The following is an 18,723-nucleotide window of genomic DNA, read 5'->3' as shown; positions in this document are numbered from 1 at the left end:
CCGGCTATCTTGCTGGGATATGCCAAGGTGACGGGAAGCAGCATGGAGCCACGTGGGGAGGAGGGCGTGGGGCACCTGCAGGCCTGCGGGTGATGTGGGGTCCCCAGGGACAGGGCTGCAGACTGCATATAGGGAAGAAACGAGAGTAGGCGGGCCCTCCTCTGGGAAAACGCTCCCACTCACCCCTCATCCGGCAAAGGCAGACCCGGTCTCTCCGGGAGCGTCCACAGCCGAGACAGGCAGAGTCAGAAGCTCTGCCCAACAAACCAACATGGTCTGTTTTCCCCAGGATGGCAAGATGGGCTTCAGGTGCCAGAGGAAGCTGGGGGCGTTGGAGGGCCCCCCAAGGAGGGCGGTGGGCGCCAGGGTGGAGGGGTGGCTTGTGCAGTGGAGGTGACGCAGGCCGTCTCCAGAGAGAAGGGACTGACTGTGATGTTGAGCTATGCACATGTCATGTGACTCGGCTCCCCTTCTATCCCAGTGGCTCATGGAGAAGTCTGTGTTTGCCCCAAACTGTGGGTTTCTCAGGGCAGGGGCCCTGCTCAGGGGCTTCAGTCACTCGCTGCGTGGACCCGGTGCTCACCAGCCTTCTCCAGGCCTCGAGCTCTGAAGGGAGAGTCACAGGGTCCACCTGCTGTGTCTGGGCGGATTACAGGTCTGGCGGGGGGGTGGGGGGGGGGGGGGGGGGGGGGGGGGGGTGTTACCGCCCCTCCCCTGCCTTCCGAGGCCTGGGAGGGGTGGAGATGCGCAGGGGGTGGATCCTCACACCCCTTGGTTCTTTTAGGGTCCCTTCGCCCACCTCAGAAAGCTTGGCTCAGTTCACCTCTCCTGGCTCAACCGTGCACGTGTGCGTGTGTGTCCTCCTGGAACCTGACCGACACGGGCCTGGGCAGACGCACCAGACTGTGTGTGTCGATGGGCTGGGCGGTTTGTGCCCAGGGCCCGTGGTCGTGGTCGGGAATAGCATTACTCAGTTGGGACCCTTCTCCCGGACTTGCCCTCTGCTGCCAGACCCCATCCTGCGGGCACAGGGAGAGCCCCTGTGGTCTGAGAAAACCACTGAATTCAAGTGTGTAGCTCGACTTACACGAAGACACCAGAGCTGTACGGAATCTACGCAAACACTTCTCAGGGGGAGAAGCAAGTGGAACATGACCCTCCAAAGAAAAAGGCTTTTTAAGATTTCTCTTTTCTTGACCACACTGGCAAGCTATGGGATGCCTGGGGCAGCGCTGGGGAGGGATGCAGAGACAGAGAGACAGAGGCATTACGTTCTAGAGTATCAGGTTCATGTGCGCCCTGGCCTCCCCGGCGGAGCCCAGCGCCGTGGCCTTGCCTGGAAGCCCCTCGGCCACGCCACTCACCTTGATTTTGTAAGCTACTCCTGCCTGGGAACTGCTGTGACCCAGGCTCTGTGCCAGGCACCTCCCCTGCTGGAGTTCACGACCACTTACGAGGGAGACAGGCCCTTCGATGTGACCCCAGAACTTGACTCCGTCTCTGCCCCGTTGCCTCTGACGCCAGAATCCTCGCCCTCGCTGGGAGCTCAGAATGTGACCTTGTGTGGAAGAAGGTTGCTGTGGATACAGTTAGCCATGTTAGGAAGTGATGGCGGGGAGGGCTCTCAGCCAGTGTGGTCCGAGAGGAAGAGGAAAGGGCGCCAGGAGAGCAGACAGACACAGAGAGCACCAAGGAAGGACCACAGCAGAGGTGGGAGGGATGCATCTCCACGGCCAGGAGCACCAGGAGCGCTGGAGAGCGGCCTGGGGCAGGTTCTGTCCTGGAGCCTCCAGGAGGCCCCCACGAGGCTGATAACTCGCTGGCAGACTTCCTGGCCTCCAGGACTGAGAGACCAGACTCCTGCTGCCCAGGGGCAGGTCTTCGGTGTGGCTGCAGTGGGCGGAGCTGGTGGGGGCTGGGCGGCACCTGCCACAGGCACACACAGGGGGAGGAATTCGCAGGAGGGGTGTGAAGGTTGCCGAGGGAGGCCTGAGCCTCAGGCACAGCCAGGTTCCGCAAGGGGCTGACTCATCGTCTGGGAATGGCCCCACGGCGGCCTTCCAGCCTTCCAGACTCGGGGCCCACCCAGACCCCGGGAAGCCTCCTGGGCAAGAAGGGGGCTCAGCCTGCTGAGTTCTCGCAGAGGACCGTGTGCAGGCAGCTCCTACATCTTCTTTCAGGCTCGCTGCCACCTGGCCTCCTGTCACAGAGACTGAGGCCCAGGGAGGAGAAGAGAGTGGCCAAAAGTGTGAGGCTGCCTGGTTCTGGTTCCAAACCGTGCTCTTTCCCGCATACATCCTTGAGGACTGCCCCGTCTGGCAGGGAGACAGGCGTGTACACAGAGGGCATCATTACCCCGTGAAAGGGCAGCAGGAAATGCAGACTGCCATCCTCGGGGGGAGCCTGTGGGCATGAAGGGTGAGAAGTACCCCGGGCCTGGGGCTTCTCACCAGAGCCGGAGGGACATGGGGGCTCTCAGGAGTGGGGGCGGAGGACGGAGCAGGGGAGGAACTGTCCCCCCCCCCCAGCTCTGCAGCCTGAGGGCAAGGGCCAGCCCTGGCTCAGCCAGGGGCCTTGGGCTGTGGCTATAGGGTTGGCTCAGCTTCCCGAACGTCCAGGTGCCAGGCTCCAGGTGGCCCCAGGCAACTCTGCAGAGGGTAAGGGGGGACTGGGGTGGGGTGCAGCGGCCCAGCGGGGGTCTCAGAGGGTTCCCACCACTGTCTGGTGAAGTAGAGGCAGCTCCCGCCAGAGCTTGGCACCACGTGAACGCAGAGCCACCTCCCTCCCCCCTCCCAACCTCCCCCTGATTAGCTACAAGTCCTCTGGCAAGGAGCTTTGATTCTCCAAGCGCTGGTGACTTCCTCATCCATGGGTCCTTGCACACAGAGCTCGCACTGTCTTCAGTCTCCAGGGTCACCCTGAGACTCTGGAAAGATCACATTCACAGAAAACAGAGGGTTGAGGTTAGCACAGAATTTCTTCACTCCTTATCTTGGCTTCTTTGTATGAATACCAGAACAACTAAAGGTTATCAATTAGCACAGAGATAGCAGGATTTGGGCCAGATAATAAGATTTGCAAAATCACCATCAAAGGGAAATGGGGATATCTCACCTGGGTTCTGGGCCACGCAGACCTTCTGTGGCTTTGAAGTCCTCAGACGTTCTGGGGCAAGTCAGGAGCCTGGGGTGTGAGGCTTCCCTGGGCCTCTAGAGGGCAGGAGCAGAAAATAATGAACGCAAGACGCGGGAAGTGCCCTCAGCCCAACAGAAGGAGCTTGGTTAGGGTGAATTCTTTCAGGCATGGATGCTGGTACCGGCCTCCCCCCACACCTCCTCAGCTGGCGCTCTGCAAATGGCTGTGTCAGCCAGGGGTCTCTGGAGAAACAGCACAATCGGAAGATGGAAGGAAGGAAAGGAAGGAAGGAAGGGGGGCTGATGGACAGATTTGGACAGATGGACAATCACACCGCTCCTGTGATTGTGGGGACTGGGGATTCCTCAATCTGTAAGGCAGGGCAGCAGACTAGAAACTCAGGCAGGGGTCGAGGCTGCAGTTTTCAGGCAGAATTTCTTCTCTGGGAACCCCCAGCTTTTACTCTTAGGACCTTAAACCGATTGGGTGAAGCCCACCCACACTGTGGTGGGTGATCTTGACTTCAAGTCAACAGATCCTCACTGTCAACCAATGCTAATCTCATCTACGAGATCCCTGCAGCACCACACCTAGATTAGCATTTGATCAAAGCACTGTGTGCACTACCCCAGCCAGACGGACTCCTACAATTAACCCCACCGCTGGTGTGGACAGAGCTGCCTAACTGAGAAGAGAAGCTAACAATGTGTGTTAGAGGCCCACACCTCCTGGGGTGGCCGGAGGTTGAAGGTGTTTTGTGAAACATGGCCTTTGCCCACTTCAATCCGATGTCTGGCCTGGGAAGGGGTGCGGCCACAGCTGTGACATATTCTCCGTCCCCTGCAGGGAGGATGGTCCCCAGACCCAGGAGGCAGGGTCCCCAGGAGGGAGTCTCGGTGGTGAGCCGGGGGCGGTGGGGAGGGACGGGACCGTCAGTGGTTATGGAAAGCGAGGCTACAGAGAACAGAATTTCTCCAGCCGTGATGAGCCCCTGGAACTGGAATTCACAGCTCCATGAAGCGGGCTGAGGATGAGGGTGGGGACAACTTCCAGGGGGAAGTTACAGGAAAGTGGTTTGGAGGACCAAATTAGTGATTCAGGAGGAGAAATACATTTTCAGGGAGAGTCACGTTTCACATTTCTGACATGATAAGCTTAAAATTCTTGGGGGGCGATCAGGTGGGAACTTGTAGAAATACGGGGGGCCCAGGAGTGCCCACTGGGGGACGTTTATGACTGCTTAGTATATAGCACCCTGCGAGGGCTTGTGCTGGGTCCCTAGGTGACCAGGAAGGCTGCTCCATGTGGTAGTGGGGACAGTGGCCTCGATGACACGAAGGGCCTTGAGCCAGACCGCAGCTCAGCTGCCCCCAGATGGGGACCCTTGAAACTGTGTGCCATGCAGGTATGTGTTCACCCATCCCCAGGAAAGTGCCTGGTCACTTACCAGTCTCACCCCGTATGCCCTCTGGCACACCTGGGTTAGACTGCCACCAGGCCACACAGTGGACACATCGCACACCAGGGCTGCACCTGGACACTGGCACTTGGTGACGATCCTCATCTGCCAAATGCAGAGATTGGGTTCTTGTGAGAATCAGTGGATAACATGTAGAGTGTTAGAACAAAATTGCAGACATGTATATGTGTGACTCAGTGTCACCTCCTTTCCACAGCTCCTCCTGTGTCTGCTGGTGGTTCCGCCCAAGTCCCACTTGGGGTGGGTCCAAGGGTTTCCTCTGGGTGTGTCTTCCAGGCAGTGAGCTAAAGGGCACTGAGCATCAGTCCACCTGCCTCGGCACTGAACCCAGGACTCGACACAAATGTCCTCTGTGCTCCAGACAGTGCCCTGGGGCCAGCACTGGCAGAGAGCAGGTCGGGGGTGGGGGGGGGCACAGGCAGGTGCCAGACTGCTTGGCTTCAATCCTGCTGCAGCCTGTGTGTGTTCACAGAAAGAGGAGGCGAGGTTGATAGATTGAGAGAGAGGAAGAGAGAGGTAGAGAGAGAGGCCCCTTGGAACCGCGCCTGGAACAAAGTGAGCACGCTAAAAGCGCTTTTATAAAACAAAGACCAAAAAAAAAAAAAAAAACCCACAAAAACCCTTTGCACACATGTGGAAAGCGCAGCTAGGCGAGATGGTCGAGGCCCCCAGCTCCCAAGTGCAGACGTAGACTTGTCCCCGGGGGCCCCATCAACCCTCTGCACCAGGGAGCCTCCAGAGAGGGCTGCCGGGCGGCCCCTAAGCTGGGACCCGGGCGCAGCAGCTTGACGCCGGGCCTGAGGTCCCGCCCCGCCCCGGCCCTCCGGGAGGGTGCGGAGGGAGGAGCCGCGCGCATGTGCACAGCTGGCGCCCCCCGCCCCCAGCGCACAGCTGGGACGTGGGCCGTGTGGGCGGGCGCAGTTCGCAGCCCTCAGGGTCGCGCCGGGCCCTCCCGGTCCTCTTGCGTCCGAGCGTCGCGCGCCCAGGGCCATGGCCGTGCGCCCCGCGGGCCCCGCGCGTCGCTGCCTGCTGGCGCTCGTGCTCTGCTGCGGCTGGGGGGCGCTGGCCACTGTCGCCCCGAAGCCGGGCGCCGGCTGTCCGAGCCGCTGTCTGTGCTTCCGTACCACCGTGCGCTGCATGCATCTGCTGCTGGAGGCCGTGCCCGCCGTGGCGCCGCAGACCTCCATCCTGTGAGTGCGGGGGGCGCGGGGCCGGGGGTGGGTGGGTGAAGGGCCCGGACGGGGGACCCGAGGGCGTAGGCGGGGCTGTGAGTCTGGGGGCCGGGCAGTGGCCCTCCGGCCTTTGTCCGCCTTGGCCCGGGCGCGGAGGGCGGACCTGAGCGCGGGGCGCGCGGCCTCCGGAGCTTCCTTTGTTAGCAGCTTGGAATCCCCGGCTGGACGGGGAAGCTGTTGGGGCAGCCCGGGAGAGTCCCGCTCGTGGCCCCCGCCCGGCCCCATCCCTGTCTGTTCGCGCCCCCTCCGCGCACCAGTTCTCCCTGCTCCCGCCCCTCTCCGCCCCCACCCCGCCCGAACGCGGTGTATCCCCCACCCCTCCCCCTCCCCGTCCCCCTCCCCGTTTCCCTCTCCTGTTGGTTTCCCTCCTCCGCGCCCCCTTCTCCCCTCTGCGGCCTCTCGCGGTCCCCCTCCTGCCCTAGATTGGTGCGCCCCGGCACCTCCCCCTCCTCCAGGACCGCAATAGCCCCGTCCCCTCTTTGGAGGACATTCCCTCGCGGACCCTCAGAGACCCGTAGCGGCGCCCTTTCCCCTCATCCGCTGGGCGCCGAGAGCCTCCTGCCCGGGTATCCCCGGCTCGAGGGGCGCGCGTTCCCTCGGACTTTTCCGGTGCCCCAGCGAGCGCGGCAGCAGTGGTGCGGGTCTGCGAGTTCCGGGGCAGTTCGGGCGTAGACGGAGGACTCGGAGCGCGTTTCCGCTCCGGCGCGCCTCTCGCGGGGGTGCCACACTCGCTGCCACTTGGCGCTCAAGTGGGTACAAAGTGTCGCGCACTTGGCCCCTGCGCGGCGCAAACACCCGTGCCGACCTCGCTTCTCTCCAGAGTGCCCCCTCCCCGGAGGCCGACCCCGACCCTCGGCCGCAGCCCAGGCCTAGTGCGCCCCGAATTGGCTGCAGGCCTCGAGGTTTCCGGATGCGTCCCTGATTAGAAACTCTCCAAATCTGTAAAGGCAGGCATGCCTTTTAGGCGCCGACTGTGTCCGCGTCCTACAGCTGCCCTTCTGGATGCCAAAAATAGTTTCCACTTTTCTTGCCTGAGCCCGACTCATTTTGGCACCGCCCAAGAGCCTGCAAAAGTTGTAAAATCTTGAGTGAACTATAGGAAGTGGGCGGACAGCGTTGGAACTTGGAAACCGAGTATCTGGCGACCACCTCTCTCGGGGGCCGCTGACTCTGCAGGCAGCCTCGTGGGGTCTTTGGCCGGGGTCATTCTCCGCAATGCTGTTCCTTCCAGAGAGAAACCAGTTTTCCTTCCAGAGGGTCTGTGTAGCCAACCGAGGCGGACATCCAAGAGGGCATCCCACTCTTAAGGCAGGCACAGCGAGGGTTGTCTGGGTATGGATAATTTTTTTACTGAGTCGGTGTTAGAAAATTGGACCCTGAAGCCACTTTTCACATCTGGCCAGTACTGTGCTTTGCCACCAAATCTTAATTGCTTTTTATAAAGAGCAGTATTTTAAAATAGGAGGGTTGCAGAACAAAAATGGGGTCTTCCGGCTTACTGTGCATGGCAAAATTCCCCACAGAAACTTAAAGTGTTTCTAAAATAGCCAAGGAAAGTGACGTCATAGTGAACACTCACAAGATTTCCAGAAAGCTTTCATTTGCATAAACTTTACCTTCTATCTTCACGGATTTTGTAGTTTCAGAAATGTTTTGAAAGGACCCTGCTTAGCCTCACAGATTCTGTGAGGCAGGCGGGACAGATGCTCTGCTGACCAAGTCCCTTATGGAAGGAAGACGACTTGCACAGATTATTGGTGTAATGAACACAAACCCATTTTACCACCCTGTAGACTCAGGTCCGGAAGAGGGAGCCTGGCATTGGAGACCCTGGGACCAGGGCTGGGCCGACTCCTGTGATAGGTTCCAGTGGGAGGACGTTTTGCAGGTCACTGGGCCCTGGACTGAGGTCACAGGAGCAGGCTAGTAATGGTGAAGACATAGGCTTTGGGAAACGGAGGGGACAGGCCAGATGAGAAGCCTGTGCGGGGGACGCAGGAGATGAAGGGGAGCGTGCATCTGAGGTGCCACGCTGCTCATCTCTGGGGTCTGGTAGGTTAGAGTGGGTGCTTGGTAGGTGCAGTCACATGACAAACTGCTCATGCAGAAATATTTAATTTTCCCCCATGGCTTGTTTCCCAGCTCTCTGCTCTCATACACCAGGATTTTTTTTTCTTCTATTTTTAAATTATTTGGTAGAAATTGGGAACTTAAAAATATGAAGATAAAGACAGAACCTGGCCCCCAAATTAGCTGGACCTTGTGACCCTGCATCATCCCTTTGCTTTCGAGACCTCCCCCATCGCCCCCCCCCCGTCCCCAGAAAAGATGGACTCAGAGCCACTGGACCTCTGACACTTCCCACAGTATTTCCGGAGTGTGTTCACGCGGGGCGGAACCGGGTCGTTGAGCTTCAGAAATACTGGTCTGTGGCTGCCCTGTGGTTCTGGTGTGTTTGGCCCCAGCTCGTGCCCACTGGCAGCATCTGCTGGGTGTTCTAGAACGAACTGCACCGGCCCCCTGAGGTCTGGAGCCTGGGGCTGTGGTGGGTGGGCTGCGGTAACCCTCTGGCCTGCAGGCCAGCCGCTTTGCTGCCTTCATGGGCTCCTTCCCCACCAGCTGCTCTTCTGTACACAGGCCTGTTCCAATCTGGAATGTTCTAGTCTGTTAAGCACCGCAGTAGAAGCTTGTCACCACGATAATTAAAAAGCGAGTCCTAAAACAGCGTGACATTTCTGCCCTTCCTGCCCTCCTCTGGGGTTCTGGCCTGGGGCTGGCAGGCCCTCTGCCCCCTCCCCAGCCTCCCCCAACCCCTTTCTTGCCCTGTAGCCTCCATTGTGAGGTCATGGGAATCTACTCCAAAACTGACATCCATCAGACAGCCAGGCCATGCCAGACCACTGTCCATGTGACAGGAAGCCCTGGGCGGGAGGCAGCCTGGGGACCTAGCCCAGCCCCAAAGTAGGCAGGGGGCTCTGCCCGCCAGACAGCTGCCCTGTTCTGCCGCCTCAGCTTCCTGATCACCTAGCGGGTTTGGGGATCTGTGCCTGGATGCAGCCCCACCCAGGGGTGCAAGAGGCCCTGTGGAGCTCTGGAGAGCGGGGCCTGCAGGCAGGATGAGGAGCCACTGGGGCAGGGCCCTGGAAGCAGCTAGGGGCAGCCACACCACTGTGTGCCTGGGGACCCCAGGGCTCACGCATCATGGGGGAGGGCACCCCAGGGCTCCCGCTTCATGGGGGGAGGGGACCCCAGGGCTCCCGCTTCATGGGGGGAGGGGAACCCCAGGGCTCCCGCTTCATGGGGGAAGGGGACCCCAGGGCTCCCGCTTCATGGGGGAAGGGGACCCCAGGGCTCCCCCTTCCTGGGGGTAGGGGACCCCAGGGCTCCCGCTTCATGGGGTGAGGGGACCCCAGGGCTCCCCCTTCCTGGGGGTAGGGGACCCCAGGGCTCCCGCTTCATGGGGGGGAGGGGACCCGGGGCTCCCACTTCATCGGGGGTAGGGGACCCAGGGCTCCCGCTTCATGGGGGGGAGGGGACCCAGGGCTCCCGCTTCACGGGGGTACCCCAGCTTCCGGCAGGCTGCTCTGGGGATGGTGATGCCTGGCGGCCATCTTCGTCCCTCTCACTTGGTCCCCCGTCCCCTGGAGACGAGCCCCCCCTGCGTCACCCGCCTCCCTGGGAGCTCCCCAGACCTGGCCATCAGGAGACTCTCATTTCCCGCCAACTTCCCTTTGCACAGGGATGAAGTCGGCTCACAGGGCTTCAGCAGAAAGGTGTCCGAGGACTGGGAGGTGGGGGGTCCTCCAGCCGTTCCTCTCCCTACATGTCTGTGTTGTCCCTTCGGCTCATAGGAAGCTCCTCACTGCTGACCCTGCCCTCTGGGGACGCCCTCAGCTCCTGGGGAGGCTGGCCTGAGGGCTCCAAGGTCAGTCCGTGTGGGTCCTCTGGGCTCTGCAGGGCCCTTGGGAGCAGTGTTTAAGTTGGAGTCTTTGGCTTACTTAAAACAAATTCCTAATTTTCCTTGTAAGTTCCTTGTTATGATGAAGTCAGAGTCTTTATTATCACAGCGCAAATGGATTTGACAAGCACTATAGGAATATTTTAAATGTAAGGTATTGGTAATCTGTCTTCACAAAACACTGATGGACCCACTCCCTGCATGGCCAACTGCCGCTTGGGTCCGTGTGCAGGGCAGCTGCTGGCCGTCACTTGCCGGGTGGCCGGTGTGCCGGGGTCAGGACGAGTTCCGAGCGGGACCTGCCCTTGGAGAGCTGTGAGTGTGGCGTTCGCCATCGGGGAGTGGGTTCTATGTGTGGTTCGGGTGTTTGGAGAGCTGGCTTCCTCCTCCGTGTTTTCATCCAGTCAAGGGCATATACATGGAAAAGGAATGCTCCTCAGTCCCTGCAGCTCTGACTCCAGAAGGTCGCCCGGCTCTGACTTCAGCTCGGCGGCAGGCCCCGTGCTGGTCATGCTTCATTGGCTTCCTTCTCTGCCTGGCCCTGTGACTCAGTTTCCCTCCATAGAGATGCCTGGCAGCTGTGGGCTTCCCTTCGGATGGCCTGGGTGCAGCCTGAGCAATTCGGTGTCCAGGCACAAGCTCTGGGAGTCGTTCTGGAGCCCGAAGGTGTCTGCTCCGTCCGAGACACAAGCGTTCCTCACAAGGGAGTGTTGGGCAGACCCAACTCTCTTCTGTACCGAGTGAGGCTTCAACATTATAAGTGTCTGCAGAAAGAGGGAGAAAATTCCAGTCTGCACAACTGATCTCATCAGTTTGAAAACCAGGTAGAAGTCTGGCGTGCCCTGGGCTGGTGCCCACCGGCCTACCAGTATGAGTTTTCTCTTATGGGAGATGCTGGGCTCTCTCTTGGGCGTCCACAGCAGGAAGAAGCTGGAATAGATACCCATGGGGCGGCCCAGCTGTGCCCTCAGAGCCCGGGGCTGCGGGGGGAGGGGCTGGTCCAGTGTGCTCCCAGTGTCCGCCCCGGTAAGGTGTAAGGTGTCCTGAGGCTGCCGGCCGGCCCCGGTGCACTCAGCCCTTAATCTTGACAATTTCCAGATGTGTCTGGGGCACACAGGAAAATACCAGGGAATGCAGTTTACTTAAAAATACATTTTGTGGTGAATTCCATGTAAAAGCAGTGGAACTTCCCTGAATTTGAGGCTGCACAGCCCCAGAGGGAGGCTGCCTGTGCCACTGCTCCCAAGTGCGGCCCCCCTCCCCCCAGCAGGTGGCTCCGTGTGTGTGGGTTCTCTGCGTGCAGGCTCCATGGCCGTCCCTGGCTGAGTGGGGGCTTTACTGGTGTGGACGATAATCTCACCGAAAATCAGCTTAAAATCTTCTAAATCGATCATTCCAATGGTATCTATTGCAGTTTCTCCTCCCCAGCCCCTGGGCTTCTCTCCAGATGTCTCATGTCCACCAACAGCCTCCTGGATAAATCGTGAGACCTGGCTGGCATACATCACTCATCTCTTGATTCCTTTCTTTACTCTGGAAACTGTTACTTCTCCTATTTCTTGACATTCGGGGGATACGGAGCTTCACCCACAGACCTCCAGTGAAGAAAGAGTGGTCAGACCCCCTCTGTGTGTCCCAGGCACTCTGTCCCTCTGTAGGATTTTCTTGCGCCCCTTTTTTTCAGTGGTTTGTTCCAGACCTGGTTGCCCAGTGGATCCGCAGCCCCCTGAGGATGGGGATCAGGCCGTCTTCCAGATGAAGCCCTGCCCTGGGCGGGTGGAGGATGTTTGGGGAGCTGTGCTCCACCCTTTGGCGGGAACAGGCTCTGGCCTCAGGAGCCTGGGAGCTCAGAGGTTCCCCGGGATCATCCCTGCTTTTGTTCTGTGGTCAGGTCTGAAGCGGAAGCTTAACGGGAGATTAGTCGCTCTTTTGACCTTTGTCCCGGTGAATTTTCACTTAAGAAGAAAAGCCTTATTGAGGCACAATTAACATTTTAAAAGGTGCAGCTATTCAAAGTGGTAGGTTTTGACCTGGTCCATTCCTGTGAAGCCCGCACCACACTCCGGATAAGGAAACTCCCTTGCCCCCCCAGAGCTCCCCGCCCCCACCCTGCCCCTTTGGCCTCATCGCCGGTTACTGGGTCTGCCTTCAGGGGGAAGGCTGGTCTTTGTTCTCTTCCTGGAATGTCTTTGTCTGGTTTGGGCACATCAAGGTCAGTCTTGCCCCCTAGGACGAGTTCAGGAACATTCCTTCCTTTTCCATGTTTGGGGGGAGTGTGAGTAAAACTGGTTTTCTTTCTTTCTTCAAAGTTTGGCAGAGCTTCCTGGAGAAGCCTCCCGGGCTTGGGGTTTGGGGTTGTCTTCGCAGGAAGGTTTTCAGCTACAACATGGATCCTTCGGTGAGTCTAGGCTGCTCAGGCAGTTTTCCTCCTGAGTGAGCTTTGGTAGACTGTGTCTCCCGCAGAGCTTGTCCCCGTCACTTGAGTTATTGGATTCGCCATCCCCTTACTATATCCGAGGAATCCTGAGGGACGCCGCTTCTCTTGCTCCTGGTGAGAGAAGGGGGCGTCTTCCATTTCCTGACGAGTCTGCCGGGAGCGTTATCAGTTCTTCTGATCTTTGCAAAAACCTAACTTTTGGATTCATTGGTTTTTCTCTTCTGTTTCCTGTTTTATTAGTTTCTGCTGTGACCTTTGTTATTTCCTCTCTTCCTCTCTGGACTCCACTTGCCCCTGCCGTGTGCCTGTTCGCGTGTCTGGTCAGCTCCCAGCTGAGCACTCCGAGCTCCGAGGCTTCCTCTCAGGTCTTACCTCAGGCACACGGTCCTGCGAGTCTGCTGCCTCGGTCTCCCCAGAGGCACAGCATCGTCCCCGCTCCTAGACGGTGACCTGGGGGGCTCGGGTGGTCTCAGGGGTCCTCTTCTTTGTTGACTGACCTGTGCTGTCCTCACAACACCTGTTTGGTGTATTGGGGGAGCTTTCTGGCCGCTTCAGGCAGGAGAACATGTCCAGCCCTTGTTAGTCCATCTTGTTCCAAAGTGTGAGTCCCCACTCATTTTTGTTTCTAATTAAAAAAACAAAACAAACCTTTAAATTCTTCTGCAACAACGTGTATTGAAAAGTGAAAATTAGAAGGAAATAACCACTGGGTTCCCATGCCCAAGTCTAGACTTAAAATCAGAAACTGTTCCACCCTGCAGTTTCCCTTCTGCCGTTGGAACGCCGAGCCGATCCTCAGTCAGGGAGGTTTAACCTCAGCTGCTGTAAGGAACACTCACCACGTCTAGGGGGATTGAAACAATGTGAGTTCTTACTCCACTCACGCAGACCGCAGTGCCGACGCGCCTGGCTGGGCGGCTGTCCTTGGGGGGTTCTGCTCTTAGCCAGGGGGCCGCACACCCTGGCCTTGGGATCGCTGCCCCTCCTGGGGTAGACTGGTCTGTCCCAGAAAACGCCACACCCCTTCATTGCCGTTTTATCCAGGACTGCCTTCCAACTACGAAGGCAGAGTTGCGCAGGTGTGACAAGCCAAAATATTTACAATCTCAGAAGATGTTTGCTGTGACTGTGACTCAGGGACCCAGGCTCTGGCCATCCTGTCGCTCTGCGCCCTTACACCCTACCCTGGTCCTCCATGCTGTCCCAGCAGGGGGAGAACCCGGGGGAGGCCTCGCATGGTGGGTTGCTGCCCCCTGTCCCAACCCGTTTAGCATGTGCCCAGGAAGGGCCCGTGCATTTCGGGCGTCCCCCGAGTTTCTGCCATGCTGTGCTGTACTTGGTCGCCCGTGATGACCGTGTCCCTCGTCAAGCCCCTTGTCGTGTGCCCTCCGCCGCGGGCGCTGCCGTTCACGCGCACCGAGCAGCTCTGAGCTCTCGCCCCGTTTCTCACTGAGGTCTGCTAGACGCCGGGCTGCTGCTGGCCACGGTTCCCTGTGCACCCCGACCCCCGCCTCGCTGCACTTTAGCTCTGGCTACAGCCAGTACCACCGCGGGTACATGCAGGTCAACAACTTGCCCCCTCTTCTTCTAACACAAAGAATTTTGTTACTTGGGGTTAAGGCAGCTTATTTAACCCCCATAGAGAGTTGCCTGGTGTGATTATCTCTGGTGCGGGTAGAACAGTCCAGTGGTAGTGACTCGGACATCAGAGCCACGTCTCTTGTAAGCCAGTTGCTGAACTAAAGACTTCTCCAAGGGATGACAGATTGGGGCTTGCGTCAGTCCTGGGTAAGCGCAGAGATAATGCACCAAGGGATGAGGGGCAGGAGGAGAAAAACCAAGAGGAAGCCTTAGTCCTCAGGTTGGGTCATGAGCTTCTGTTGTGTTTCTGAGGTTCATACCCCGGATATAAACCGTGCTGCTCTGGTAGCGCGCATGCCAGGGACGAACGCTGCCCGAGAATGCACGCGCCCCTGCCCGCAGGACCCCGGCTCACTCTTGTTTACTTCCTGCGATTCTGTCATTGTGTTTGACCTTGTAAGATCTTCGGGTTTGCCTCATGGCCTTCGGTCTTAGGTACCCTCAGTTATTCATCACTGTCCACCCCTCCTGGGCAAGGAGTCGGCTAGATGCAGGGTGTGCAGCAGGGCCCTTCCCGCTTGAAGGAAGGTGAGCCACGTTTGTGCCACGAGACACAGCAGAGGAAGCTGTGAGACCTGCCTTCTTGCCCACTAACTGCACCGTCCAGCTGACTGTTCTTACAACATTTTAGAAGTATTTTATGCAAGTTGTACATGTTCCTGACAGAAAAATGTGAAAATGCAGAGGAACACAGCACAACAAATTACTCGCATTCTTTTTTTTTTTTAAAGATTTTATTTATTTATTTGAGAGAGAGAGAATGAGAGATAGAAAGCACGAGAGGGAAGAGGGTCAGAGGGAGAAGCAGACTCCCCACCGAGCAGGGAGCCTGATATGGGACTCGATCCCGGGACTCCAGGATCACGACCCGAGCCGAAGGCAGTCGCTTAACCAACTGAGCCACCCAGGCGCCCCTACTCGCATTCTTATTAGAGGAAACTGTTAACAGATTGGGCTTGCCCGTCAGATGCACACGTACCCAAACGGTCACGTGTGTGTGGATGTGCACGGAAATATGCGTATGTCTGTGTGTCTTTAGGATGTGTATCCACATCCCTGTCTCCGTATTTACCCTGTCTGTCCGCATCAGTCCATCCATATCTTCTGTCATCTCTGTACCTATCTGTGTCATCTGTTTTCATCCATCCATCCATCTTTCTGTCTATCCATCTGTCCATCTGTCTGTCCATCTATGTACCTATCTGCATCATCCATCATCCATCCAACCTTCCATCTGTTTACCCATCTATTATCTATTTACGTATCCATCTTATTAATCCATCTCTCCATCCATTTATCCATCCATCTATCCATCTATCTATTATCTATCCATCCATCTGTCTACCCATCCATCTATCATCTACAAAAATTGGGACACAGTTTATGTCCTCTTTAGTGCACATTGCATGTTTTAACTCCTGTGACACATTGTGGCCTTGTGTCTATGCAATAATTAAAGGTCTGCACCATCATTGTTAATGGCCACGTAGTATTTATTTGCTTAAAATCACCAAATTTATTGGACTACATTTTTATGGGTCATTTCTTTGTTTCCATGTTTCTGCTACTTTATTTTTTTATTTTTATTTTTTTAGATTTTATTTATTTGACAGAGGGAGAGAGCACAAGTAGTCAGAGCAGCAGGCAGAGGGAGAAAGAAGCAGGCCCCCCCTGAGCAGGGACCCCCCCCCCCCGCCCCTCCGATGCGGGACTCTATCCCAGGACCCTGGGATCATGACCTGAGCAGGAGGCAGACGCTTAACCGACTGAGCCACTCGGGCGCCCTCTGCTACTTTAAGCAATACCTCTCAGATGTCATTGTGTATATACTTTGGTTACTTTAGGGCACATTTCTATAATCTGCAAAGTCTTAGTCTGCACCAAGGACTCTGGTCAGCATGTTGTGGGCTTTTCCTGGTCTGTTATTTTCCTGGACACAGTGTTTTCCTGAGGACAGGCGCCCTCCGTTAGCTGAGCATTGGTCCCTTACCTGCTACAGAGCTAATCCAATCAGATCAAGGTGAGTCTACAGAGAGAGCAAGGTGCATGTTGCCGCAGTTGGTGGGAAGCATGGTGCAGGGGCACCTCTCTGATGCCCCGTGGAAATGTGATGCATGTACCTGTGTTTCCTTGTTAGTAAGGACACGTTAGTCATTATGATTTGTCTTCTCTCTGAAGACTTTGTTTCTCAGTTTGTCCTGAAAACCAAACCGATCATCCAATTTGTGTCCATCACTGGGCTTTTGTGGACCGGATCTGTTTTATTTTGGATCCTGACAGGTTTTGTGTGTGGCCTGGTGTTTCTGGTTTGGTCTCTGCCCATGGTTGGCTTTCTCCTGGACTGACAGTCGCATTGTCGCCCTGAGAACCTGCCCTGGGAGGAGCTCCAAGACCCTGCAGCTCAACACCTGGCCTTCTGCTAACAGAGGTGATGTTCATGGTTGACCCTCGTTGGCGTGGGTTATGTTTGTAAAGTCATTGCAGATGCTGTTTTCGTGAACACTGACCTGTTAGTGCAGGGGACATTCAGGGCTAGGTTCCTGGGAACCCCTTGTCAGAACACTTTCATCAACTGATCAGTAGATGACCTTCTTTTGTAAGTGTTTCTGTTTAAGCACACCTTATTTAATGCAGACTTCTGCTTGATTAACCACGAGCTCGAGCCTGAGCAAAGCTCATCTCACGCCCCTGTTTTCTCCGGAGACACATGAGGGCGTCTCGGACTCAGGGGCGCGAGACGCCAGCACAATGCTGGGGGACAATTTGAAGCTGCATAGTCACCAAAAGAAAGCACAGAAATGCAGACAACTTACCACCCAGTGGCTGGTGAGAAGGACCGTGTGTACAGCCTGAGCAGGAAGAACCAGGCAGAGGTTCACCTTGCTCTCCCACTGCGGGGACCGTGAGCGTCGGGCAGGCCAGGCTCGCCATCGCTACCCGCTTGTCCTTGAGTGACCGCCAAAGCTCCATGAGTATTGATTTTAGGGTCACAAACAGATGTTAGGGAGTCGGAAAATTCCTAATATGGAATCCCCAAATCATGAGGATTGAGTGTGTTCTCTGTTATTCTGGGTAGAGAGGCCGACATCTGAGGGATGAGGGAGGGGCCCCCCAGGGTAGACACCGCAGCCCCACTCACTCCTGGGAGACCTTCTCAGTCTGGACCATGGTTTCTGGGAGGTGCTAGGAATAAGGCAGGTCCCTGCAGAACACGGAGAACTGGACCGTGTGAGTGACTTAAAAGTCATGATGTTCAGTTATTATTTAGAAATGTCCTAAGGAACCCACCGTGGGGGGCACTCCAGGTGAGGTGCTGGACATTGAAATGAACCAGGCTGCCTCCCGGTTTCCAGCATGCCGCAGTCGGAGGCAGGGTGAGGACTGCACGGAGACCAGGGTGTGAGAGGTTGGGTGCTGACCTTGGGCGTGGCAGTGAGGAAGGACGAGTCTCTAACTGAGGACTGAGGACAAGCCTGTGGGAGCCTGTGCCAGGCTCGGGGTGTGCCCAGCCCGCAGCTGAGATCCTGGCACCATGCTTCCAGGGTGAGCTCATTCACCCCCTGAAGACTCAGTTTCCCCATCTGTGGGGGCACTCCGAGGAATAAGGAAGGGCATGCATGTGAATCTGCTAACGCAGCCTGGCTCGGTAGATGCGTTTGCTGTGGAAACGTGTTTTTTCAGGACTTGAGTGTGCTAGATTTAACTGTGGGGCTGCACCAGCAGAGTCCGGGGGACGGAGTGCCCCTGTGCTAGGCCCAGGAGGGAGAGACCTGGGAAGCTGGTGACAGGCCCGCGTTCCTCCTGCTGCTGTTCTGTTGCATTGTGCGTGTACTTTGATTGAGGCAGATACTTGTGATTCAGACAGGAAATACCACGAAGCATAATTTTCAGTGCATGTTAGAAATGCAGTTTTCTCTAACACACCAAACCCAAACGTTTAAAAAGCATGACGTTTACCCCATGTGGACAGCACCTGCAAGGATCCGGGAAGGCCTCGGTGATCGCCCGTGCCCGTCCTGCCCAACCCTGTGAAGTGCCACTCAGGCAGAGTCTAACGCTAATTACTGGCTGGGGACTAAGGACAATAACAACAGAACTCAGAGTTACTCTAATCAAATAGAAGGTTGACATCAGTACATGTTGCTTTGGCAACGATCAGAGCTCTTGGATCATTATCTTCTCCTTGTGGGGAGAATAAAACTTTTACGGCCCTTGAGCGGAAGAGTCCTTCCCCCAGAGCTGTTGTGCAAAGAAACCTGACTTTGCCGACACCTGAGAGTGTGTGTCACCAGAGGCCAAGGCTGCCGCTCATGGGAAGTCCTTGTTCAGCTCATGCCCCACTTCCTTCACAGCTTCCCCTAGGGAAGGAGAAGCTGGATTAGGCTCGTCGCTTCCTGGAATGGAACAATATTTCTGAGATTCTACAACCAGCTGAGCAGCACTTTAACTTTCAAAAATAGCAATCAAAGTGGATACAGTTAGTCATCATTGTTATTTATTCAGGCATGTGGGATGTTTGTGTTGGCATGGCAACAGGTGGCTAAATATTAATCTTGAGCATTTGTTTTCATGTGGATTTTTTGTTGTGTAATTTTCTTACATCAGTGTCTGTCACCCATCCATCCAGTCATCCCTCTGTTCTTCTGTCTTCACATTCATCCATTTACCCATCCATCCATTGGTCTGCTTACCTGTCCGTCCATCCATCCATCCATCTGCTCACTTGTCCATCCATCCACCCATCCACCCATCCACCCACCCACCATCCATCCATCCATCCGTCTGCCTACCTGTCCATCCATCCATCCACCCACCCACCCACCCACCCATCCATCCATCC

The 18,723-nt window shown here is 56.6% G+C and overlaps 1 protein-coding gene and 1 long non-coding RNA gene across 5 annotated transcripts in view; one reads left to right on the top strand and one right to left on the bottom strand.

The window, feature by feature from the left end:
* Window positions 1–2,801: 2,801 nt before the first annotated feature.
* On the bottom strand, window positions 2,802–3,957 carry LOC141373460 (uncharacterized). The gene is made up of 3 exons (XR_012379513.1): window positions 3,861–3,957; window positions 3,115–3,209; window positions 2,802–2,926 (listed from the first exon to the last, which is right to left on the bottom strand). It is a non-coding gene; the product is annotated as an uncharacterized lncRNA (long non-coding RNA).
* Window positions 3,958–5,512: 1,555 nt separating this feature from the next.
* Window positions 5,513–18,723, top strand: part of PXDN (peroxidasin) — a 74,725-nt gene continuing 61,514 nt past the window's right edge. For all 4 annotated transcript variants that reach the window (XM_073896926.1, XM_073896925.1, XM_025867686.2 and 1 more), the window contains exon 1: window positions 5,513–5,805. In XM_073896926.1, the coding sequence (XP_073753027.1) occupies window positions 5,606–5,805 (200 nt within the window). In that variant the 5' untranslated portion in view covers window positions 5,513–5,605. The remainder of the gene's footprint in view (window positions 5,806–18,723) is intronic.

This window comes from Callorhinus ursinus, unplaced genomic scaffold, assembly GCF_003265705.2.
Source record: "Callorhinus ursinus isolate GAN/ISIS: 27379988/994484 unplaced genomic scaffold, GSC_fseal_2.0 scaffold10, whole genome shotgun sequence".
NCBI classification, from domain to species: domain Eukaryota; kingdom Metazoa; phylum Chordata; class Mammalia; order Carnivora; family Otariidae; genus Callorhinus; species Callorhinus ursinus.
The sequence above is the reverse complement of the archived record's forward strand: the minus strand, read 5'-3'. Positions and strand labels throughout refer to the sequence as shown.